At 53.1% G+C, this 25,945-nt stretch overlaps 1 protein-coding gene and 1 long non-coding RNA gene across 5 annotated transcripts in view; one reads left to right on the top strand and one right to left on the bottom strand.

Moving 5' to 3' along the window:
- TTC28 (tetratricopeptide repeat domain 28) overlaps positions 1–25,945 on the top strand; it is a 704,109-nt gene that overhangs the window by 667,014 nt on the left and 11,150 nt on the right. For 2 of the 4 annotated variants that reach the window (XM_034949042.3, XM_008973577.4), the window contains 8 exons: positions 836–980; positions 13,633–13,812; positions 15,914–16,634; positions 18,915–19,039; positions 21,649–21,880; positions 22,491–22,567; positions 24,342–24,365; positions 25,147–25,276. In XM_034949042.3, the coding sequence (XP_034804933.2) occupies positions 836–980; positions 13,633–13,812; positions 15,914–16,634; positions 18,915–19,039; positions 21,649–21,880; positions 22,491–22,567; positions 24,342–24,365; positions 25,147–25,276 (1,634 nt within the window). The remainder of the gene's footprint in view (positions 1–835; positions 981–13,632; positions 13,813–15,913; positions 16,635–18,914; positions 19,040–21,648; positions 21,881–22,490; positions 22,568–24,341; positions 24,366–25,146; positions 25,277–25,945) is intronic. The other 2 variants (XM_034949043.4, XM_057301024.2) reach the window with 1 other exon arrangement.
- On the bottom strand, positions 15,114–21,599 carry LOC134730139 (uncharacterized). The gene is made up of 3 exons (XR_010111810.1): positions 19,179–21,599; positions 16,336–17,763; positions 15,114–15,744 (listed from the first exon to the last, which is right to left on the bottom strand). It is a non-coding gene; the product is annotated as an uncharacterized LOC134730139 (long non-coding RNA).

Below are 25,945 nucleotides of genomic sequence, written 5' to 3'. Positions count from 1 at the left end.
TGTATCTCTTCTGCTCACTTGTGCATTTTGTCCTCTGTAGGTTCCCAGAGATTATACCAGTGCCTGGCAGACAGCCAGTGCTTGGGGAAAATTTTCCAAATGAATGAGTGAATGAATGAATCAGTGAATGCTCTCATCCCATGTTGGAAGTATGAAGCTTGGGGTCCTTGGGGTTGAAAATGCTTCTGTATTAATAAAACTATGCCTGGAAACATTGGAACAGAAATTTAAAAGCGAAACAAAACTATACAGCCATACTCAAACCGACCCACTCTGCAGCTGCTGCCTGGTCATAGCATCTTCCCAATGAGGCCATGGGGCCAGGGGTTTCTACTGCCTTGCCACAGAGCCCGTGCTGGGGCTCAGGTGGGTGCTCAGCAGTTGCTCTGAGCCCAAGGTGGGGGCCAACATGCTCTTTGTCCTGTTTGCAGCCCCCTTGGTACCTTAATTGGCATTGGGGCACTGTCCTCATCGGCTTGGTGGCTGTCGCTGATTCCTAATGGTCCTCACGTTTGCCTGCACACAATTGCTCCACACAGGATGTAATTAAATCCTTTGAACAGCACTTAGGGACATTTGATTATGTAGAAAAACTCCATAGAAATGTAAGCTGTTGTGTGCAGCTGGTTTACCCTGCGGTTTCTGACAGTGCTCACCGTAGTGTGAAAATTACCTGAAAGGGAAGAGAAGGGAACGGAGCTGGGAGGGAGGCTGCCGGGGGTGCTGCTGTGAAGCCTCAGCCTGCGTTCCATACAGGGGCATGGCTTGGAGGGCCAGGGTGAGCCTTTGCCTGTCTGAGTGGCCCTGATTGATCCCTCGGCCCTTCCCTCCCCAGGAGCTGCCAGAGCATGACGAGCCTGTTCAGTAACACTGTGTCACCGACCCAGGACGGGACCTCCTCTCTTCCCAGGAGGCAGAGCTCGTTTGCCAAGCCCCCGCTCCGTGCCCTGTATGACCTGCTCATCGCGCCCATGGAAGGGGTAAGCACCTCCTGGGGGCACAAGGCTCCTCTGCATCAGAACACATCGCTTACCAGTCAGCGCCCACATGTATCCCTCTGACACCAAAATGGGCTCCCGAGACAACCGGAGGCTTTCCAGAACACAAGTCCGCTCTGTCCAGCTTCTCAGTGAGCATTGGAAAAATAAGGTGGAGCACAGACTTGGTTGGTTGGTTGGTAGTGGATGAGGCCTTGAGCTTTAAGTTGCAAATCTGGGTTCAAGCCCTAGCTCTGCTCCCTACAAGCCGGGTACATTCAGCCTCAGTGACCTCATGTACAAAATGAAATGATGCTCCCTTCCCAGCCTGCCCAACAGAGTGATGGTGCGGCTCAGGGAGGCACAGGTGCACCTCTAAGCAGTTGTCAGTAGGGGCCGTGCATCAGTGTGAGGCCGAGGCTGCCCTTTCCCACCTAGCAGATGCCTCGGGGATGTGGCCGTGGCTGTGCCCTTCCCAGAGGGCTTCTTTGCACCTTGCGCCCACACCCTACTGGGAATGAATGCTTCTCCACCTCCCCACCTCTCATCCTAGAATCTTGTCTGAGCAACTTCGAGCCAGGGCTATGCTTTCTGGTGAGATGGAGTCTCAGAGAATCAATTCCCACCTCCCTCTTGCCCTCAGCCTCAGATATTGTTGGGAATCACTGACTCCACCATAGAGTCTAATGTTAAAGACACCCTTGCATAATCTGCCACAGACAGGTTTTCTGTGGTGTGTATTCACCTGCCCTGGTCTTTGTACATCACTTTTTAATTCAAACACAGCCCTCTGACTGAGCAGAGAGTGCTGGAGGGCTCAGGATCTTCGCAAATCCCAACGGTGAGCCCATCAGATGCCTTTGCGTAGACTGTTAGGAAAGCCCAGGGAGCCTGCAGCAGGCGAGCAGGCTGCTGTTAGCCAGGATGCATGGCCCCTTCTTCCCAGCAGTCTGCAGCCAGGTGGGAGATTTGTCTCACAGCTGTTGGAGTGGCCTTCAGCAGCTCGCTCTTCTGCTCCAGCCAAATGACGGAGGAGAAATGTATCACCGGGAAACCACATCTGCACAATGATTTCTTTGTCCCCAGAAAATGCCTATACCTTTCCCTGCCTGGCCTTCCAAGGATGTGTCTTGCCTAATATTTGTCAGGAGGCTGCGCTACCTGCCAGTGCCCTCTGGATGTTCTCTGGCTTGGGGACAGGGTGTGGTGGAAAGCACAGAGCCTTTGGGAACCAGCAGAGCTGGATTTGCATCTGGCACTGCCCTTTTCTGGCTGGGTGACAATGGCAAAGCTGCTTCCCCTCCTGGAGTATCTGTTTCCTCATTAGAAAATGAGGATGATAACACCCAATGCAACAGGTTAGAGCAGGTTAGACAAATGTGTAAAGCACCTGGCCAGGCACAGTGGCTCTTGACTGTAATCCCAGCACTTTGGGAGGCCAAGCCGGGCAGATCACTTGAGCCCAGGAGTTCGAGACTAGCCTGGGCAACATAGCGAGACCTCGTCTCTACAAAAAAATACAAAAATTAGCCAGGCATGATTGTGCACAACTGTAGTCCCAGCTACTCGGGAGGCTGAGGTATGAGGATCGCTTAAGCCTGGGAGATCGAGGTTGCAATGAGCCATGATCGTACCACTGCACTCCAGCCTAGGTGACAGAACTGAACCGTATCTCAAAAAAAACATACAGGTGCATAAAGCCCCTGAGGCAGCAGCAGCAGTGAATGTGTGCCTGGCGAGCAGTGGCTTCTTGTGCCCAGATACCTCTTCCGAGTGCCGGGTCACTGCCACTGTCCCTCCAAGCCTTCCCTGTGCTCCTGGGCCTCCCGGATCCGATCACATCCTTGCATGCACATTCTTGCAGTCCTTGCACGTGCTCGGTTGTCCTTCCCTTCTTAGGATTATGACCCTCTCCTGCATCCTCCTTTTAATGAGATGACCAAAACTGCAGAGAATTCTCCAGCTTAAAGCTTCTGAGATACCATCATCACTTACCCTGATTTATGTGCCATACCTTGGAGGAGGAAATATAAACCTAGCTCCCTTGCTTTTCCAAGTTTTCTTTACTGCTACTGACTGTCATGCAAACCATTTCAGTGACTTACTACCAGCCTTCCCTCCTGCTCGCCCTGAGGCCTGCATTTCCCAGGGATCCCCGCTCCTCTGAAGGTTATTTGGACTCTCCATTCTTTACCCACTTGGGCCTTCTGAGGCCTTTGCCTGTCTCCCTTTGCATTTCTCCTTTTGCATTCAGGTCCCCAGATTACTTGTTCCATTAATGTTGCATTGGTGTTTGGGGACCGGGAGGGGAGCAGAGGGCAAAGATGGAGACTGGCTGTGACTGCCGCTTCTGCCCCCATGAGGCTCAGGTCATCTGGCGCTGGCAGGCTCCTCTCATCTCTCTGGCCCAGCTGAGGTGTCACCTCCTCTTTGAAACCTTCCTTGCCTCTTCTCCTTACCTTCCTGGATCCCTTCATTCCCCTCCCCACTACTGGGCCCCTTGCATACCTGGATGTTTTTTATGGTACCTGAGACAATCAGCCATCCATATCCATGGGTTCCTCATCTATGGATTCAACCATGGATTGAAAAAATACATATATATTTTTAAGACAGAGTCTTGCTCTGTCCCCAGGCTTGAATGCAGTGGCAGTGATCATAGCTCACTGCAGCCTCGACCTCCCAGGCTCAAGCACTCCCCTGACCTCAGCCTCCTGAATAGCTGGGACTACAGGTGTGCACCACCACGCCCAGCTAATTTTTATATTTTTTGTAGGGACAGGGTTTCACCATGTTGCCCAGGCTAGTTTCAAACTCCTGGGCTCAGGCGATCCATCTGCTTTGGCTTCCCAAAGTGTTGGCATTACGGGCGTGAACCACCATGCCCAGCGAAAATATATATTTTTTAATTCCCCGAAGTTATGAAAAGCCAAACTTGAATTTGCTACATGCCGACTACTACACTGAGTCCATGTGAATGAAGTGACATGTAGGCCTTCTGTTAGGTAATCTAGATTATAAATAATCTACAGATGATTTAAAGTATACAGGAGGTTGTATGAAGGTTAATGGAAACACCATGTCATTTTATACCAAGGACTTAAGCATCTGAGGATTTTGGTATCTGAGGGGTGTCCTGGAATAATCCCCCAGGGATACAGAGAGGCAGCTGTGCCTGATTGGACTCAGGACTTAGCTCTGTGCTTGCTGCCCACTCTACAGTCCCTGAAGGCAAGGACTGCCCCTCATCTCTGTGTCCCCAGCAGCTGTTACAAGGCCTGGTACAGGTTGGCGGTCAGTAAAGTTTCTGGAATGGTATGGGGTCCAAAGCAGCATTGCATTTTGGGTCTAGTTTGGCACAGAAAGCAGAAGAGCCAACTTAGAAATCAGCCAGTAGGCTTTTCATGGCCGCTCTTGGGTTGAACCTGGGGGCTTTCCCAAGAGGATGAAGCAGAAGGAAGGGGCTGGGCCTGTTCCCGAGGAGCTTTGAATCTAGTGAGCCCCCTGCCTCTGCCAGCCAGCACAGTGATTTCAGGGTGGGGGCGTGCTCCAGTCGACATGCCTGCAGGCCCCACCCCTGAGCATGGTTTCACTGGCCGAGGTGTCCACGCTGAGCCAGTTGAAGGCCGTGACTATTGTGGCGGCTCTGTACTTGAGGCAGAAATCGGCTTGGTGGAGGCCAGGAAGAGGTGGAGGGCAGGAGGTGGCCCTGCCTTGACCCATCCCAGTGCTTCCCCAGCACCACAGGTCATCCTGGAAAGGGATCCTCTGAATGTATAAAAGTTGTGCCATGTGTTTTAGAGTTTTTCTCCCTGCAGACTTTCCCGTGACTTAAAGAATATGCTATCAGGATTAGTGGTAGCTGGCTTCAGGACAACCTAGTTTTCCTGTAGGGGTGCTAGGAAGGGGGAAGGTTATGGACTTAAGCCTCAAGCAAGTTAGAACAATGATCAGAATAATGCCTTTATACACTGGGAAAAGCAAAAAGCACTGTCACCGGCATTTCAAAAAATGACATGCTGCTAGCAGCACCCTGTGCTTCTGCTGCCCTTCAGAGCTGGTTGTGTGGAGAATGTGAAGGGGCCCCTGAACCCACCCACAGGCTGCAGTCCTATCTTGAGGTGAGGCATGCAGTTGGAAAGCACATCCTTAGTTCCTGATATCTACAAATACAATCTTTTGTGAGTCAGGTATTTGAACACAGGGGAAGGAGTTTGGCTGCTTTAAATGAGACAGAGTGAAACCTTTTTAAAGGTATTAAAGTAAATCATCAGAGCAAGCACTGTTCCTTGGCTAACTAAAATGATCCATTGTGTATCAGTAAAAACACTTAACTGAAAAGTTGGAGTCTAATTAGGAGTCCTCTCCATCCCCAGTTTTATCCATTCATTCAACAGATATTTACTGACTTGTGCCAGGCACACACTGTCCTAAACCTAGGGAAGACAGGTGAAAATCTGGGCCAGGGGCCTGTGTTCTCATGTCTGGTCACTCACAGACTGCTAATGGTGGTGATGGAGGCCAGCACCCGAGGCCAGTGGGCCATGCCGAATTGTGGCAGGTCAGCCTCAGTGACCCCGTCATCTCGGGAGGGTTTGGCACTCGTCACCTGCGCTGCCCAGGTGGAGGGGAAGGCCTGGATCATTCTCCTGCTTCTGGCTGCAAGCACCCACGCACTGCTCCAGAGGCCACAAGAGGGCGATATAACACCGCTAGCCGGCTCCAGAGCTGCCGCTGTCAGCTGCCAAGCCAGACCCGTCTCCACATTTTCAGTGAGAATGCACATCAAAGCCAAAAGTCCAAGACTGTGAATCACTGACACTTCAAGACTAAAACGATTAGCCTCTTCACATGGGGCATATAATTATTTGAACAACTGCCTTTGTTTAGCCGCAGTCCTATTGCTAAGGGACTAGGTCAGACAGTATGAAAAGTGGAACAGAATAATATTTTACCATAGGCCTTACACCAGTATGTGATTTAATTTGGCCTAAGGGAAACACTGTCGTGGCTCTTTCCTGGAACCACGCTGTCCTTTGCTGTCAGGATGGGGTGAGCATGTCCGCTTATCTTTGAGGAGGGCCCGGTTGCATTTGCACATGAGCCATCATCAAACATTAAGTCAGATCCTGTGTAGTCCCCAAAGGAGAAAATGTCACTAAAGAAAAGTTGCAAGTGTTTAGCATGAAAGGGACTACTGGCACCTGTTTGTGTCTGTGGTATTAGTTTTTAATCAAATTAGAGTGAAGGATAGTAACCCATGTCTCTGACCTGGACTTCCCTGCTTCTTGTCCTGGACTGATCTGGGCCAGTCCTGTCCCCACCACCCCAAGGCACAAGGCTGCCTCCGAGTTCTCTCCAGCGTCCCTCCCTCAGCAGCAAACTTGTGGCAGGGCTCTGCAGGGCTGCTGTAGGCAAAGCCACTCGTCCACTCAGATCCCAAATCACCCCTCAGTTTTCAGTTGGGCCCTTCGTCCAGAGCCAGCAGCTGCTATAATCAAGGAACCAGATTTAAGGAATACCTTACGTTTGGTCAAGTTACTCTTCAAAGGTCCAGATTTGGGGATCTTTCAGGATCCTTGGAGTTTAGACTTGCTCTAGTTATAGAGTCTCTGTTATCCTTACTTTTATTTCCCTTTATTTAAATTCCCTGTTTCCTATATTTAAATTTAAAAACCAAGGTTCTAGGACAGGTAGCAAGAGCAAATGACTTTGATCAGAAAGAAAAGTACATCTCATTCACCTCAGCTTGTGATTCATGAAGTGTGGAGTCACCTGTTTAAAATCCTAGAAACTTATTCAAAACTTGTTTATGTCTGTTAGGCTGTTGAACTGCTTTCCAAGCACTGGAGCTCAGGGATTTCACCTAAGACTTCTCATCTAAGAGTGAAAGCAGGGGTCTAGCTCTGCCGAGGGCTCGGCCATGAGAGTGGCTTGGCCTTGGTTGGGTCATGACTGTAATCACTGCCCTGGGGGAAAGGACTCCCTTGTGTTTTGTAAAATACCCCTTGCAAAATCAGGTAGCAGGATAAGTCAGCCTCTCCTAGAACAGATGCAACAGGAATGAGACTGACCACGTGGCTGCCTGTTTTCTAAATAGATTGGGAGGCTTGGGTATAGCCAGGGAATTTTTGTCCTTAGAAACAATCAGACCTAGATTCCAGTATGAGGTAGAGGATGAGGCCTTTGAGACTGGCAGCCCCACCACCAGGCTGTCTAATTGATTTCTGATTGAGACATCTGTAGTGATATTCAAATGAGGACAGACATCACCCAAGGACAAGAAGCATTTTCACAACTGATTAGGAGGAGGAAAAATGGAGGCAATTACTTGCAAACTGTCTGTATGACTAAAACCAGTGGTGGCAGCACCCAGGATAACCAGCAAGATCTCACGTGGTAAGTGGCATTCTCACCTGGATGGCTGCTGTTACATGAGTGTCATCTGCGTGCTGGCTCTATTCTAGCTGGTGTTCAACAAGCAGACATCTTAGCCTTACCCTGGCAGGTTCCAGGCAGGTCAGGGTCTTCTGCCACTAGGGGTGGAGGGATCATTTTCACCAGGTCAGCCAAGATAGAGAGAGAGGCTCCCCTCTGCCCCTCCAACCCTGCCCACTGCACAGAGGCTCCTGTAGCTTGAACAGTCCCTTCAAGCTGATTTGGCTGAAGTTGGACCCTGGGTTTCAGGCAGGCCCTTCTGGCTCTTGCTGGCCATTGGTCACGTTTCTCCAATACCTTCTTAGGTTCTTCAGGCAAACCAGTGGGCGGTTGTTTGGCCAAAGCATACAGTTGAATGGGTTGAATGTTCGCTTTTCCATTTCTGGCTGAAATACAGTATCTCAGTTATGGTTGAGGGTGATTTCCAGGAGGTGTGTGATCTTTGCCAAAACTGTATGTATCCACCCATGATGACAGGATTTCCCAGCAGCATCACAGAAAGGGTTCCTCTACCTTAAACAGTTCTGTTTGATAAATTTATTCCATCAAAAATATCAGTCAGGAAAAAATGTGAAGCCCTATACACAGTTCTGGGGTATCTGGATACCCTGAAGCCCTTTGCCTCTGGAATCCTTATTGTAGACAGTAAAGTCCATTTCATCCCAAGTCTAATCAGTCTGAAAGCTCATGGACCCAGGCATTTTCTTTCCCTCCCCCATGGTGATCAGAGATTTTCATTCCTCTGGCCTGTGATACTGTGAACCCCTGAGAGGCCTGCCGTGTCTGCCAGTAAAAAAGAAACTCCCCGGTGCCCCGCGGAGGTCACCTGCAGATCCTCTAACCTTGGCGATACGCAAGGAGCGCATCTTTCTTAAACTCCAGATTAGGACATGATCAACATAACATTTGCTATGAGTGCTTTCTGAAGAGCTCGACCTGTACTCAACCAGGGCATATGCAGAAGGTGCCGCTGACCGAAATGGCAATCCAATCAGAATTCACCACCCAAAGACACATTCGGGATCCACTGGGGGTTGCCTGGGAGAACTCTGGGCTTGGAAACTGGATTTCAGGGTAACTGCTTGGTGGTGACTCAGTAAGTAGGTGTGGAGGATAGCGATGGTGACGTGAAGATGAGGTGAGGGGGATGTGACGACCTCTGTCTCTCATAGTCTCTGGGTTAAAATTCGGAGCTGGATGTTCCAGAGAAGCCATTTGTCTCTTTTAGCCACATGAATGTTTGTAAACGCCAGAGAGAAAGGGAATGAGTAATACCGGAAAAATGATTATGGGCCAGGAGAAAAGAATAGTATAAATAATAGGGGCAGTATCACTTTATTCCAAGCACTGAAGACAGTTGTAAATTCGCATTTGACCAATATGTCTGGAGTGCACACCAGTGCCAGGCATGGGGCTAGATGCTTTACCCACTGTGCAGCTACCTTGGCCTCATAGGCCTGTGAGGAATGGATGTTAGCGCTGTCCTGTGGGTTTGGAAACCAAGGTGCAGAGAGGTTAGTGTCTTGTTGGAGTGTACAGAGCTCCTACCCCCAACCCTACTGGTTTTTCACCCCTCGCCTCCCATCTAGCAATTCCAGATGCTGGGAGCACCCTGACTTGGCAGGCTGACCCAGACTCCGTGACAGGGCCTCCCCTCAGACCCCCTATTCTTTCCCCAGCATGCAGCATCCCTTCCTGGGCCACTGGACACGGCTTTTCATCCTCTGGGTCCATCTGGAGACAGAAACCACACCGTAAGCTAACCAGGGACGTTTAGTATTGAGAACTATTACCCATGATAGGCAAGTAACTGTAAGATATAGGGAAGCTGTGTGGTTCTCTAGGGCTGAGGGAGTGTACCTAGTAAAGAATGAACATGGGAGGAGGTGTGATTCAGCCCACAGGACACAGAGGTATGTCCACTGTTTGGCCAGGCCAGAGCCAGTCTGGAGTTGCTGGCAAGCGCTAGCCCCCTGAGTGTGGGCAGGAGAGCAGCCATCAGCTTCCAGCGGTGATAGGTGCCAGGGAGTCCAGGGACCTGCAGAGGCAGGAGGCCTTGGGAGTGAGGGAAGATTATCACCAGGACGAGACTGCAAGGTGGCAACGGGACAGCGCTCTGGGCCCGTGGCTGGGCAGGCCCCTCTGGATGTCCTCACCCACCACTGACCCAGGCCAGCAGGAGGGCTCCTGCCTCCTCAGTGCCCCTTAGTGCACTCCACTGACACAGCTCAGCACCCTGCATATCGTGGGAGAAACAGCCGAAGGAATGCAGCCTATCTTAGAGTGGATAGTGACAAGGGCTTCAGGACCTGAGAGGCAGTAAACTGACAACAGCTGCACAAAGCCACCTCCAGTGCACTCACTGCCCACCCTGTCAGAAGGAACAACCCTCTCCTTGTACAAAGACTGCACCTTCACAGAACCCCTGTCATCACCGTGCCCCAGGGCAGCCCCACAGTGCTGTGCATGGTGGCCTGCCTGCCCAGCACTGTGTCTTTCCCCTTTTCCCTCACCTGGCCTGGAACACCGTAAGTTTTCAAGCATCATTTGCTGCCTGGACTCACATTGCCACAGTCAGGGTCACAGCCCCTTGGTGAGAGCGCAGGGCGGCACCCCTGGGGAAGAGACAGATTCTAGTGCACCTGGCCCTGTCATCTTCTGCTTTCAGAAATCCCATTACTAGAAACTGCAGAGGTCAGAACATCTGAGTCTTTGATGGAATCTGTTGGAGACTCTGGTAGTTGCTGCTGTAAGGCTGGTGCGTGAGCCACTTTATTGTTCAACCCTAAGCCTTAAGAGGCCAGCAGACACCCTTTCTGAGGCTGACAGGCCCAGGTGCTGAATAGTGTTTCCTTGAATGTCTCTCCTTTGTAGTCTGACTGATGATATGTAAGCTGAATAGAGATATCGCTTGCTTTCCCCTTTTCAAGTTCACGTTGGATTATAACTAATCTTTCAGTGCAAGGACAGCACACATACACCAGAGTCAGAGCTGACAAGTTTCCTGGGCATTATCTCTAACATGTCCAATCAGTTTCCCCCTTTGAACGGCAGCTGTCAGCCTGCTGTTCTACCTGTCTCCCCACAAGCCCACACATTTCAGAGAACAGCTGCGACTGTCACCTGCCTCATTTCACAGAGTTTGGACAGGGGTCCCATTTGGGGACCTTCACCCAGGGTTGTATGCATGAGCCAAGCTTGGTACCAGCTCCTAGGCATGATGCAGGGAGGACCCAGACCTCCAAATTGGGATATGAGGTTCAGAGAACAGCCTCCCTATCTCCCAGCCTGGACTTCAGACTTCTCCTCACCTGCTAAGGTCACTCTCACTGAGTCCCAGCAAGTCTCCTTGTCTCTTCTCTTGGTGGGCATGCCCTGGTCTGAATTACTCTTGGGTACAGCCCCCTCTCCCGCAGGCAGACAGGCTGCCTCTCAATGCTTTGCAGGGCTCAGCTTGAGAAGGCATGGCGGGTCCTGACAGCCAACAAGAACCACACTTTCTTGCCTGATCTTCAGCGCCCCCACAGTCTGGCTCCCATGTCCCTCTTTAGCCTTGTGCTCACCTGGCAACAGCATCTGCCCAGGCCTTCCCCAACCCTCAAGGACCCTCCTGGGTGGGCCCAGCGTCAGCCTGGGTAGGCTTTCCCCGTTCTGGGGCTGCCATGCTGCCATAAAGGTGTTACATTTGACAATACTGAGTTTCACTCAGCAGTGGCCTCTTGTGTGCATTTTAGTTTTCTAAGTACATCATCATAAGTCTGCAAGCAAGGACCATATCCTAAATTTATCTGACTTCCCTACGGTCCCCAGTAGGCACATGACGGACACCACTCAGTGGCTGATGGGAAAGTCGAGGCCCAGCTTGGGAGACTTCTGACAATAGGGCCACAGGAGATACCCCCCACCCCTGGTGGAGTGTTGGAGCAGACAGACAAGCTGCCTTCAAGGACATGCATTCTCTGATCATTAGGCTTGTGCCGCAGATGAGGTTTTGTGGGCAGAGTTAGCAGAGTTCTACGAAGATGGGCTGCCAGTGAATGTTTGCTCTGCGTGGATTCCAGCCTCACTTCTCCATTTTTCAGCTTGCCAAGCTTCCCTCCGGTTCACACAGTTAGGTGCTGTCATGACCAGGGACTTGTCTATGAGTGGCGTGTGTCCTGGTGAAGGCAGTAGCCTGTGGGATGATATCTGACAGAAACTTACTGTGGTTTGGGCTTAGGCAGCAGGAGCCCAGGGAGGACCTGCAGGCCTGGGGCTGGGGCTGGGGCTGGGGCTGGCATCTTGTCACAGCAAAGCCCTGCGACTCTGGAACAGTGGAGGTGGGTCCAGTTTTGCACATGGCAGGTGGCTCAAGCCCCACACTACCCATTCTCAGGCAGCACAGTTCCCACTGAGCAGCAGGTGGTCATCACTGTCACAGCTGCTGACCCTGTCAGCAGGGTCAGGGCAGCATCAGCTGTGCCACTGCGGCTGGTTCGAGGTTCACTGGCACACCTCCATGGTGTGGTGGCACTGCCCTCCAGAGCAGCCCCCTGAGCCACCTTTACCTATGGAGCCGGCCAGGGAGCTCAGGTGTGGCCCATGGCAGGCCATGGGGCCCAGGTGCCTACAACTCTTTCTCCTCCCTGTGCTAACCCAGAGCTCATCCATAGACAGTGTCGGGGTCACTGTGACACACCCCTACTTCTTCCTGCCTAGGTTGCACAATTGAACAGTGATTAATTTACCTCCTCTTGGGAAATACTGTAGCTCTTTTTTTGTTGTTGTTTTTGAGACAGAGCCTCGCTCTGTCCCCCAGGCTGGAGTACACTGGTATAATCTTGGCCCACTACAATCTTCACCTCCTGGGTTCAAGCGATTCTCCTGCCTCAGCCTCCTGAGTAGTTGGGACTACAGGTGCATGCCACCACACCCAGTTATTTTGGATTTTTAGTAGAGATGCAGTTTCACCATGTTGCACTCCTGACCTCAGATAATCCTCCCGCCTTGGGCTCCCAAAGTGCTGGGATTACAGGTGTGAGCCACCGGTGCCTGGCCCATGCTGTAGCTCTTACAGCAAACAAATAAAAAACAAATTGGCCTAATAATTTTTATTTCTGCTTTCGCTAGATGGAGCTAGAAATTTTTTTTAAAAGAAAGAAAAAAAAAACCATATGGGTTTACAGAGACTGAACATCCCGCCAGGCATGTGTCACTTTGGGTTAGCCTAGTGCCCTGCCACTCTCAGTCAAGTGCCCACGGCAGCACATCAGACGGGTCAAGCGAGCACATTTGCTTCCCCAGGCACAAGCGAGTGGCACCCTGGTGGGTGTCCGCTTGTCAGCCACTCCTCAGCAGATGGGGTTGGGGGGCAGGCCAGCCCCGCCCCTGGCACCCAGTGTTGCACAGGCCCTGTGGACCTGGGACCTTCTTGGCAGGCTCTGGGCTGCAGCAGCAGCTTCCACGCCACCTCTTTGTTCACCTCAGTCTGTGTGGACCCAGCTTCCAGGATTGTTGCCTGCTGCTCTCATTAAGATGCCCGCACCCTTAGCCTTGTTCTGCAATGAACAGGAATGAGGCTGTGTCCGCTGTGGCCCTGTGCGCACCCTGCCTCGAGTCCTCATGCTCGGCCTTTCAAGAGGGATGGGAGTCATCCATGCATTGGGTCCCCTGACATCCCCAGAGGGAACAAGTGGGGATGGCACCTCCCAAGCCCAGAGCCAAGGGGCCACTCTTTCTCAGAGGAGGTCACGGAAGGTCCTAGAACCCAGCCCATCCCCTTCTACAGGGGCTGTCATGCCAGCCCCCAGACCTCCCGTCCTCACTGTGATTTTCTAGCCTCTTGTCCATTGAAATGGAAAACAGATCTTGTTTTGAGAGGGGCCATTCCCACCCCTTCTCAGGGTGCCTGTGCGGTACAGACCGGTCTCCAACCCACTTCAGGTTCTTGTGAACTTCAAGAAACTGTCCTCTAACCTTCTCAGGACTGTGAGGCAGATGGATGCTGCCAGGCCAGCCCTTGCCAGTCCACAAGCGAGCATGCCAGTTGGTGCCGCTCCTGCAGGGCTGCAACTCGGCCCATGCCCCATGGCGCCCCACACCCCATGGCGCCCCACACACCCGCAGGCCTCACCTGCTTGTGCTTGTGTCATCCAGGCTAGGGCTCAGGGTTGTCCTGGTGCCTGAAACCCCTGCCTGCTGGGCCACCCATGTCAGCCTCTCCGTGCTTGCTCCATAGGGCCTGATGCACTCCAGCGGCCCCGTGGGCCGGCACCGGCAGCTCATCCTGGTTCTGGAGGGGGAGCTCTACCTCATTCCTTTCGCCCTCCTGAAGGGAAGCTCCTCCAACGAGTACCTCTATGAGCGCTTTGGCCTCCTTGCTGTCCCTTCCATCCGCTCCCTCAGCGTGCAGTCCAAGGTAAGGCTCACACACGGTGGGGGGCCGGGGGCTTGTTTTCGGGTCACGAGGCACCGTCTATCTGGTCAGACTGGGCTGTGTTACTAAGGCATAGCTGTGATCTCCTCAAAAGTGTTGATTTTATGATTTGCACGCAGGTAGCGTGACTTTAGAGTAGGTCTGTCCAAAAGCGGGGCACGGCCCTCATGACCCCTGGCCATTCTTTGCTGCCTTGGGAAGCCACAGTTTGTGTCATGTCTAAGTTTCTTTGCTGTGACATCAGGGTACTGAGCTGCTCTGAGGTACACAGCGAGGCTTGAGGCCTGGCTGAGCACCTGAGGGGGCTGGTCACCCACCATCCACACGATGCCCAGTGGGCAGAGCACAGCCACCCAATTCATCTGGCCCTTGAGCTGACTGCTGGCTGGGCCCCAGGCAGGGAGGGCAGACAAGCAAGAGTGGAGTTGAGTGGAAAACAGCCCGACAGGCCAGTGGAACTGAAAACAAGTCAGGTGGCTTTAAGGGGACAGTCAAGGACTCAGGTCTCATTCAGCAAGAATAATCAATTTGGAAAAAAACGCCCAAAAATCAAGAGAGTAACAGTGGGCTACCCTGAGTCATGGGTCTCACCCCACAGCCACCCTTGGCCCTGCCCACCTGATTAGAAACTTTTGAAACAAGCTTTAATCTTCTTCCCCTTCTCCAAACTCTCAGAGACCCCAAAATCCTGGCTTCCCTCTGACCCCTCCACAGTCCCACAGGGCTCCGCACCCGCCTGGCACTCCACTTGCAGCATCCCTGCCTGCGCAGCTGCAGGACTGTCTTTACCACAAGGGCCTGCATTGCTCCATCCTCCAACTCCGGATGTCCTTGAGCTGCCAGCTGCTCTCAGAGCCCTCAGACCCCATCTGCCCTAATACCCCACGGCGGGCGGGACAGGTCTTACCCAGATGGGCCTCCTTATGGTGGCGGAAAGCATAGGCGGGGTTAGGAACCGAGGCTGGGCCCTGTGCATGGGTGGCCCCCACAGGACCTATCTTGGCTGCTTTGATGACTTGCTCATTGGCGTGGCCTAAGTGGGGTCAGTTTCTGCCTGACAGGTTTTTGTAGATCTGAATTTTGACCATTTTTGTGGCTGGATAATACTTTTCTTATGAAGCAAAGAATCAGTTCAAAGTGAAAGAAGTTATTTTCTCTAGGTCTCTCAAGTTTCCATAGCTGATTCTGAATCCCGGATAGGAAGCGAGCTGGCCTTCTCGACGCTCCTGCCACCCAGCGGCCCACCGTGCCGGCTGATAGCAGCACTCTGGGTATCAGATGCCTCCACCTTCAGAAAGCTTTTATTTTGATGACAACAGCCAGCTAGCTGTTTGTAGCTTAACCAGAAACCTGGAAAAGACCATCTCCTGACAGGCACCTGGTGTTTCTCTTACCCAGAGTTTAAGGCATCACCAAGCAGAGGCACCAAAAAATTATTTTGAAATAACTTCATACTTAATGTTTCCCAAAAAGTACCAAAAGTCATCATAGGGGAAACTCAGGCAGACATTATTGGGCTTCTTTATGCTGATTTTCTCATTCAGTGATACTTTTTACTTTGCAGCATATAAGGTGGAAGGGAACTAGAATCTTGTCAGTATGTAGAGCTTCTGAAAGGACTTAGTTTAGCCCTGTCTCCCCAAGATTGGCTTGCTTGTTTGCACCATTTAAACAAAATCACTTTTCAAAGCCCCTGACTTATCAGGAGTGGGTTTCCTCTTATTTAGGAGCCACACATGAAGGTCTGTGGGGATGAGGATTGTGGAGCAGGCTGGCCGTCCTGGGTTCCACAGCCTCTGTCCACTCTGTCATATCAAGGCCTCCTCCCCCAATCCTCTCAGGACCCCTACCATCCAGTCCTGATGGTTTCCAAGGGCTCATCACAGCAGGCATGATTCTCAGTAAGTTAGGCACCTGTGTCAAAAAGATGTTGAAAAATAAGAGTGAATGTGGTGACTGGGGAAACAGGTGGATTCAAGCTCAACCAGCAGAGAGCTGGCCGTCCCTGTGCTCGGCCGACCACTGCCGGGCAGCCTGGCTGTTCTGTCTGACGGGTGGTCTGCTTTGTCCCCTCCCCTCCTAGTCTCACTTACGGAAGAACCCGCCCACATACTCCAGCTCCACATCCATGGCGGCTGTCATCGGCAACCCCAAGCTACCATCGGCCGTGATGGACAGGTGGCTGTGGGGGCCCATGCCATCGGCCGAGGAAGAGGCCTACATGGTGTCCGAGCTGCTGGGCTGCCAGCCCCTAGTGGGCAGTGTGGCCACCAAGGAGAGGGTCATGAGTGCCCTGACCCAGGCTGAATGCGTCCACTTTGCCACCCACATCTCCTGGAAGCTGTCGGCCTTGGTCCTCACGCCCAGCATGGACGGCAACCCTGCCAGCAGCAAGAGCTCCTTCGGCCACCCCTACACGATCCCTGAGTCCTTGCGGGTGCAAGACGATGCCAGTGATGGGGAGAGCATCTCGGACTGCCCGCCCCTGCAGGAGCTGCTGCTTACTGCCGCCGACGTCCTGGACCTGCAGCTGCCTGTGAAGCTGGTGGTGCTTGGCTCCTCCCAGGAGTCCAACAGCAAAGTCACAGCCGACGGGGTCATCGCGCTGACAAGGGCCTTCCTGGCTGCCGGCGCTCAGTGTGTCCTCGTGTCTCTGTGGCCTGTGCCAGTGGCTGCTTCTAAGATGTTCATCCATGCCTTCTACTCATCCCTGCTGAACGGCCTGAAAGCCAGCGCTGCCCTGGGGGAGGCCATGAAGGTGGTGCAGAGCAGCAAGGCCTTCTCGCACCCCTCCAACTGGGCAGGTGGGAGTTCGGCCGGCTGCGGGTGCCTGTCAAGGCCTGGGGCTCAGTCCTCACAGCCCCCTGACTTTATTCTGCCAGTGGGGTTGGGGAGTGGAGGGCAGGGCAAGGCCAGCCACAGAAGACTCAGGGAGGGAGCCTGTGTGCTGAGTCTTGCTTCTGCCAAATGAGTTTTTCCTACTATTAAGATCATCTTTGGACCAGGGAGCAACAGAACCATTTGCCGTGAGTGTATGAATGTGAATCTCCTCCTGATGTCAGTGTACACTGGATGACCCATTCCATGGCACCCTCATTTAACCCATGACTGTAGAAAGGAGTGTGTGGTAGAAAGACTTAGGATGGATCTACTCCATGTCCTGGCTGTGTGGCCTGAGATAGGTTACTTACCCTCTCTGAAGCTGTGTTCTCAGGGGTAACAAGGGGATGATGGTGGTGCGATGACACCACCCGGTCCACATTTGACAGGATCTGTAAGGAGTGCACTGAATATCTTGTGAAGCTTCAAGCCCTGCATGTTCTAGAATACATACTCTTAGTGGACCTGCCCAGAGGGTCTAGGGAGTAAAGAGAGAATGTTTCTGTGACATCTGGTCACAGGGGAGATGGGAAGGCAGGCACCCCTCCTGAATACAGAGCTGCCTCTCAGCTCCAGGCAACAACCTGCTTCCCCTGGGGTCCCACTCAGAGGACTCTGCTGTGCAGGAGACCCTGCCAGGCCAAGACTCACAGAGTACAAACCAAACCCTGGGCCTGTTCCCTCAGTGGCCTCTCGGCCAGCCAGGGCTGTTTTACCAACATACCTCATGATGTGTCAGCCTGTGGTCTTCTCTCAGCATTGGCCCCTGAAACTCCCCAGGGTGTTACAAAAATCTAGAGCAAAGCAAAAGTCCCACCCATGGGTAACATCGGCCACAACCGCAAAGCAGAGTGTCTGAAAGTGTCTCAAACTTTGGGAAACAGAGGAACACCAAAAATCCTATTTTCTTAACATAAATCCAGTTGACACATCCTGATATTGCTGGTGTCATTTTCCAAAGGTGGGTCAGTCCCTCTGCCAGGCCCTGTCAACACAGCTGCAGGGGTGGCTGCCTGGCAGCCCCAGGTGCTGGTGCCAGGCAGATGGGTCATGCTGTTGAAAGATGAAAACATTTTGCTTACTTTACAAACACAACTGTAGTATTTTTCACAGAGCTATTCAAAAAACAAAATAGAATTGTTCCTGTTTCTTCATATGGCTGAAAAGAAGCATTTAGTTGGTCCAACAGGCATATACCCTGCCCTGCCTAGTCACCTCACGGCCGTCCCTTGGTTCTGCCAGGCGAAGCATGCACAAGCAGGCACGGAGGGCTGCTCACCTGCTTCTCCTCCTGCTCTTAGGAGACGCAGAAAGTAGAGGTGACCCCTGTGGTTTCCATTATTGTCCTCATCACACAAGTCCTATGCAACCTGCTCCTGGCAGTCAGAAGGGGCTTTGGGCCCCACAGCATCCCACAAAACCTACTGCAGGGCTTGTGGGGACCTGGCCCCTTTCCTGTCTCTGCAGGTCTGCCCAGTGTGCTTATGGGCATGGCATTTTGAAAAGGATCTTTGTTTGTTTAGTTTTGTTGATAGATAAGTCACAACTTTGTTCTGGATGAAACCATTTTTAGTGATGCTCTCTTGTTACCTTTAAAAACAGCTCATTATCTTAGAAAACCCTTTCCCTACATGATTTGGGGGCAGGTTGGTCCTAAAGTTGCCTGTGGGCTTGAGAACCTGCTTCCCCAGGCCCTGTTTCGGAAGGGAGTGTGGAAAGGAACGGTGGGATGCGGTGCTCCTCAGCCCAGTTGGTCTTTCCCAGCCGAACTTGGTTTGCTGGTTTAGAACTGGAGGAGTAGCCGCTCCCCGCCTCCCCATGGCCCCCATGGCAAGGAGGAGATGAGCACACCTCCCCTCCCCTGGCGTGTTCCCCCCTAAAGGCCTAAGGATAGACAAAGATGAATTTCAGAGAAAACAAGGCAGGTTTTCCTACTGCACTTCCCTCGGCTCCTTTCTGCAAAATAGCAGGCCCCACTAACCTGAACAGCTAAACAATATTGATTCTTAAAAGGAAGGGGACAAAAGGGTGCCACATCACCATCCAGTGAGTCAGATGCCCCAGGCCAGCCTGTGAGCTGCTCCCCTGCCAGGCCCTGCTCTTTCTGCTGGGTTAACCTCGAGGCGTAAGTGAGCCCTAGAAGCCGGGGTGGGGCTGGGGGTCTCCAGCTGCCCTGCTGAGGTGCCCTCCTTTGCTTTCTGCAGGGTTCATGCTCATCGGGAGTGACGTTAAGCTGAACAGCCCCTCATCACTCATCGGCCAGGCCCTCACAGAGATCCTGCAGCACCCGGAGCGTGCGCGGGACGCCCTGCGAGTGCTGCTGCACCTGGTAAGGGGGTCGGGCACCCTGCACTCAATGAAGGCTGGCAGTACTGTGAGAGAAGGGGAAGGCAAGGGTTTCCCTACACGGGGATGTGAGCAGTTGGAGAGGACACCGTGATTGGGGCCGTGTCCAGGATGGTACTGACCGGCTTCCACAGACGTCTCCGGGATAAGCCTGCTGGGAGACCCATGTCCCAGCAAAGCGTGATGCACAAAGTGGGCAGTATCCCCAGGGTGCTTCTGCAGACGTCCCCGGGATGAGCCCACTGGCCTGAGGGGTGGGCATGGTGTGTGGTGCCATACAGGTGGCTGCAGCAGTACTCGCCGGGACCCTGGGGGAAGGGTAGCCGACGACAGTGACCCACAACCTAGCAGCTTCCAGGCCATGTGGCTTTGGGCAAGTCACTTTGGCTCTCCGAGCCTCAGTGTTCTCATCTGGAAAGGGTGATAAAAGTTGAACAGTTCAAGGTTATCGTGAGGATTTGAGAAAATGTGAGTACTTGGCGCAGAGTCCTATTTTACCACCAGATGATACCAGTCTGCCCCTAATGAGTCCAAGTCTGATCATGCCCTTGATCAGCCTGCCCCAACATCTGTGGAGCCTAGGTGAGAGCACAAATGGAGGGCCCACAGCTACATGTGTAAAAGTTATCAACTGAGTCAAGAAGCAGTGACATCAAACTTGTTTCATCCTTCTACCTCGGGAACAACCTGGAAGGCCATTTCAAATCATTTAGAGTGCTGTGCCAGAAAGACCAGCCCTGGCCCACCCCACATCTTCCTAGCCCAGTGCCAGCCTGGGGCCCATGCAGCGTGGGTGAACAGTTATGCCACAGCCAAGCTCCTTCCAAATCTGCCACGGACCCCAGGGCCTCCTTGCAGGCTGGTTGCTGCACAGCCTAGCTCCATCCATGGTTAAGATGGAGGACCGGGGGCAGCGTCGATGCAGGCCTGGGAGTGAGCATGTCTCCTGGGCCGTGCAAACTTCTTGCCCGTGGGTTGGGCCTGAACAGGGCCCTCTAGAACCCTGGCACCTGGGCATGGTAGCTCTACATGCACTTCTGAGGATAGAGTCACACATATTTCTGAAGCTTAGGGTCTCCTCAGGCCTGAAAGTAATCAGTATGTGAACACTGTGACCAGCAAGCCCCCAGCGTGCCCCCAGTTGGCTCGAGGAGACCAACACCCAGGGTGCTGGGAGGCCCTCTCCACTGTTACCCTGTATCTGGAAACTGTCTGGAGCCTTTCAGTTCTCGGGTCCCGTCACCCCCAAAGTCCCTCCGTCCTTGCTGCCACTACACACTGCTTTTTTGGGGAAATGGAACTGCCTTCTCTACCCATTAGTCACCTCCTCCCAGGCCAGGCCTCTCAGCTGCCCCTACATGGCCTTGAGGCCCCTCAGGCCCACTTAAGGGTTTCCTCTTTTTCCTTGGTATTATCTTCTGGGGTGGGTGTGGGGGCCATGGGTCAAGTTCCCCAGCCCCTACCTTCTAACTCCTCCTGGACACTCCTTGACCCAGTGGGCAGTGTGCCTTGGAGGACCCCCGCTCCTGAGGGACAGCCAGGGCTGATCGTCTGTCCTCCCAGGCAGGCTTGTTTCCTCCTGGCTGGTGTGAGTACACACTTCCTCCTGTCTGGGATGCCTGAGCTCCGGCATCCCAGTGTTTACTGTAAAAAAAAAAAACCTCAGGTGACATCTTGGACCACTCATGCCCCTCCGGTGAGGGCACATGTGCCTCATAGGGCACCCAACATCCCAGAGTGGACAGGGGTTTCCACTAGAGAGAGGCCCAGGGAGGCCTGATGAAAGCTGTTTGCACTACTGTTTTTTGGTGTGTTTTTAGGGGGTGGGGTGTAGAGCTGGGGTCTCACTATGTTGCTCTGGCTTGTCTTGAACTCCTGGACTCAAGTGATCTGCCCGTCTTGGCCTCCCAAAGTGTTAGGATTACAGGCGTGAGCCACCATGCCTCTCAGCTGCCGCCACTTAGCCTTGAGGCCCTGTACTACTGTTAAAACACTCACTCATGTAGTTCATGCAGCAGTGACTTGGGTGACTTCAGCGTAGAAGTGCCAGGCACCTGTTCAGGCCCTGGATGACATGAGGGCACTTCCCGGTGGAGGGAGGTATAGGCTCCAGAAGCCAGTGCGGAGGGACCAAGGCTGAGTGGGAAGAATGGGGAAGAAGGGCATTGCCAGCCAGGACCCCATGATGGGGCTGGGCTGTGGGCAGTGAGGGGGTTCCTGAAGGGCCTGAGGGTTTATCCTAGTGGGCAGGAGCCATTACATGGTTGAGGCAGGCCCCTGACCTGTGTGTTCAGACACATTGCTTTACTGTCTGTGGAGAGTATGGAAGGGGTTGGTTTAGGGGAGGGACAGAATCCTTCTGTTGTACCAGCCCTCGAGGGCTCTGATGGTAAAATCCTTCCCTTCTGTGCCCTCCCTTGCAAGATGCCTAGTCAGTGCCCCAGTGTCACATCCTCAGGCCTGGCCACGTGGGCTATGTGGGGTTGCAGCAGTCAGCCTTGCTTCACCCTGGGGCTTTGTGTACCCTCAAAGCCATGCGGATGGAAACCAGGGCTGGCCTGGGTCTCTGACTCACCCCCAATTCCCCCTCAGGTGGAGAAGTCCCTGCAGCGCATCCAGAATGGGCAGCGCAACGCCATGTACACGTCCCAGCAGAGTGTGGAGAACAAAGTGGGCGGCATCCCTGGCTGGCAGGCCCTCCTCACCGCTGTGGGCTTCCGGCTGGACCCCCCAACCAGTGGCCTGCCAGCAGCTGTCTTCTTCCCAACCTCTGACCCGGGCGACCGGCTCCAGCAGTGCAGCAGCACACTCCAGTCCCTGCTGGGTGAGCTGTGGGTGTAGGGCTGGGGCAACAGCAGGTGGAACAGTTGGTGGCCTTGGGCCCCGCATTCATGAGGATGCTGGATCTCCCAGCTAGGAGCAGGAGGGTGTCCTGAGAAATGGCAGGGGGTCCCAGATACAAGCATCTCCACACCTGGAGGAAACAAGTGCCATTTACCTGCTGTTTCCATCTGTGATGGCAGGCATCTGCGCCCCACTGGCGCTGCCCCTTCCCGGGATGATGGGAGGTCGTGCCGGCAGACACTGGCCACTACTGCCATTGTCATCAGCAGCTGTGGCCCCGATGAAGCTGTGCGGCCAACCCCAGGGTGAAGCTGGGTGCTTGACTCGGGGTGGTGCTGCCTGGGTCCTGGGAGTGTGGCCACGCCTAGAGGACTGCGACAGGGTCAGGACTCACCCCACTTCCACCCACCTTCCTGGGAGACCACGCTGTCCTTTTCCAAGGCACACACAGACACACATGTCTAGCTGTGCTGAGCTTCTGAAAAATGCCACCGATGCCAAGGATTTAGGGTTCTTTCCCCTGGGAAGGTGGCAGGCTTTTGGGTGCAGAGGCCCTTCTGAATAACTTCTACCCTTTTTTCTTGGTTTAGGTCTGCCCAATCCTGCCCTCCAAGCCCTTTGCAAACTCATCACTGCCTCCGAGACGGGCGAGCAGCTCATCAGCCGGGTAAGTCGAGCCTGGAGGGCTGAGCCAGGGCCTGAGGCCCATGCTGATTTGGAAAGGCAGAGCAACTTGGCCCTAAATAGGAACCTGTAAGTGAATGCAGTCTCACCGCCTTTGTGATTCAAAGGAGAAGGTGAGGGCCGGGAGTAAGAGAATAGCCCTCCCTGGCAAGTGCTGTTTACCTGCTGTTTCCATCTATGATGCCAAGGCATCCGTGCCAGTGGCACTGCCCCTTACTGGCATGATGGGAGGTCGTACCAGCAGACACTGGCTGCTATTGGCATTGTCATGGGCAGCTGTGGCCCTGATGAAGCTGTGTGGCCAACCCCAGGGTGAAGCTGGGTGCTTGACTCAGAGGGGCACAGAGGGGCAGGTTTGCATAGTGTTCTCATATGTGCTGAGCATCCAGGGCCTTCAGAGGATGCTTATGGGGCCCCTGTCACGTGTGGTCTCAGGGCATTTCCTGAAATCTCCACTCGGTGGTCTCCTGAACCTTGTCCTCCTCACCACCCACTTTTTCAGCTGATTGACGAGTGTTACAGCCACCCTCCCCAAGCCACCAGGTGTGGGGCCAGCCCACCAGGATGGCTGCAGGTGTTCCCACACTTCTTTGATCAAAGTACTTAACCATGCCTGAAACAAGATAGTCACCAAGGCAAAGCAGTGAACCCTGGAGCAACTCTAATGCAAGACACTGCTTAGCAGATGTGCTTTCTTTTAGGAAAATACAGATCTAGTTCAGGAGTTCGGAGGGTTCCAGTTCTTAGCATCATGTAGGTCCTTTGCAGCTTGGCCTGGGAGCTTCTCAGTACCCATGCTGTACCACTGCATTCTGGCCAGTGAGGGTCTGGACCAAGCCCCTGGGGGGACAGCTGTGGGAGCACTTCTGGAGGCTGGAGCAGCCCTTGAAGAGCACAGAGCTGCGCTTTTCTGGCCATTTTGGAGTGTAACAATTTGAAAAAGTAATATATGTTGTTATTAGAGATATTTGCCAGCAAATTTCACTGAAGTGGAAATATTTCTATGGAGAAATAAAGCTGCTCCATCTACTATTAGCCTCTGAAACACTGAGTGCTACCTAGGGCTGTTTCCACCTGGATTTGGAACTTAGAACCAACAGTGACCTGTCCCCTTGGCTGAGTCCCTGCTCATTTTGTAATAAGTGTATTGACGCCTGCTCGTTGAATAGCATCAGGAAGACACTTCCAGAACATTGCATATTAAAGCATCCTGAACCCAGGCGGTCTAGAGGTCTGTGTTCTACAAAATCTGAAAGCCAAAATTATACTCCATTTGCAAGGCTGTGCTGAGAGGCCAAAAAGCCAGTTGCTTAATTTCTTGCTTTTGATGGGAGCACAGGGACTTTCTGCCTGATACGCTGTTGGGCCCTAGGGACATGTCCCGAGGCTGCCCCCAGTGGTGGCAGCTGGTGGACCTTTCCTGGGTCACTCAGGAACCAGGGACCTTGGTTTCCTGAGCTGGCTACAAACGCCCGCTGTGCTCTTTCCCTCCCGAGCCTCTACTGGCTGGGAAGGGAGGCCTGGCTGATGCTGCCCCTGAGCCCCTGGATCCGCACGCGGCTGGCCTGGGTGTGGCTGTCCGTTCTCCTGTGTGTCCCCTGCTGACTCTTGCTCCTCTCCCCTCCCAGTCAGAGCCGCGGGCCTGGTGTGGCGCTTCCTAAACAGTGATCAGCTCATGTTGCGTAACAGCCTGTGCTTGAGTCTAAACTCTCTTCTTTCTCTCTTTCTTTCTTTTTCTTATAATCTGCTGGCCGAAGGCTGTTAAAAATATGGTTGGAATGGTGAGTACTACTTTAAGTAGCAACTGTTGTCAGGTGAGCCCCTCAACCCACCCACCCCCGAGTTCCCCTGGGCAGGCTCTGAGCTCGGGGTGCACGTGCTGTCAAACGGAGCCACACGGGCTGCGGCGCCCCAGCGGGTGCGCACTGCTGCTGGACCGGTGGCCCGTCCCCTTCTCTGCTCTGCCTCCCCTCTTCCTGCTCCGCCCTTCTTGTGTCCTTGATTTGACCTCCTGAGGTCCACCAGACAGCAGGGGCAGAACCAGCTTTCAGTGAGTGTCACTCTGTGAACCCACACACAGACCCCTGAGGAGAGGCCACAGACCCTGAAATCTGAAAGGAAATGGACACTTGAGTGGGTAATTCCTCGAGCTGTGAGGCTCTAAGATGTAACCGGGTTCCTCTTCGCCATCCACCTCAAGGTCCTAAAGATGACTTAAGAAAGTGGGAGGTGGCCGGTCCCCTAACTCATCCCTTCTACTCTCCATGGCCTCTCCTGTGAGGCTCTCCCACGCCTGAGGGAAGACACAAGGCTGGAAGCAGAACCCGGCCCCAGCCCCAGGAGGCCACACAGCCTCTTGCCCCAATGCCCCATGAGCTTCCCACAGAGAGGACAGCAGGACAGTAGGTATGAATGCACCTGAAAAAGAATCTCAAATGCTACACTCATGAGAGGGTCATTAGCGATGCCAGTGACAGGTGACATAAGAATAATGGGTCGAGTCTTGAGGTGGGCTGGAGGGGAAGGAGACACAGGGTGCTCACGCTGTCCCCCCTTCCTCAGCTCCACCAGGTGCTGGTTCAGCTCCAGGCTGGCGAGAAGGAGCAGGACTTGGCATCAGCTCCCATTCAGGTCTCCATCAGCGTCCAGCTGTGGCGGCTCCCGGGATGCCACGAGTTCCTGGCAGCTCTAGGTAGGCAGAGAATCCTTGACTTAAATGGGTTCCTGAATTCCATCTTTTAAATCTCTGTTTTTCCTCCTGGTTTCTGTTGGGCAAAGTATCTCAGTGTCTTCTTAAATATTATCTTAAAACAGTTAACTCAGGCTGGGTACAGTGGCTCACGCATGTAATCCTAGCACTTTGGGAGGCTGAGGGGGAGGAACACTTGAAGCCAGGTGTTTGAGTCCAGCCTGGGCAACACAGGGAGACCCCATCTCTACAAAAATTAAAAAAAATTAGCTGGGCATGGTGGTGCATGCCTGTAGTCTCAGTTACTCAGGAGGACTGAGGCAGAGGATCTCTCTTTTTCTTCCAAAAAAAAGTTAACTTAGATTCCAGTGGTTTAGCAGGATTCCCAAATGGTACAAATGGCTTTGTGCCATTTCCTCTGCACTGTGATTTCATCTCTATCATTTGTGCCCATTACCTTAACATGAACCTGCTAGACTCTAGTATTATTGGAGGTCAAGTGTTATTAGGAGCCAAAGAAAACTAAAATTAGAGTCATAAGATGATAATGGTTTCAGTGTTGTCCTCTGTCAACGGGTACTCAAAACTGGCAGGAAAACAGTACTATTGAAACCACCTCTGAGAGACCATGGGTACCTAGGACTGCACATAGCAGGGGCCTCAGTCAGTGCA

This window comes from Pan paniscus, chromosome 23 (assembly GCF_029289425.2).
Source record: "Pan paniscus chromosome 23, NHGRI_mPanPan1-v2.0_pri, whole genome shotgun sequence".
In the NCBI taxonomy this organism is placed as follows: Eukaryota; Metazoa; Chordata; class Mammalia; order Primates; family Hominidae; genus Pan; species Pan paniscus.
Note: the sequence above shows the minus strand (reverse complement) of the source record. Positions and strands in the feature narration are given on the sequence as shown.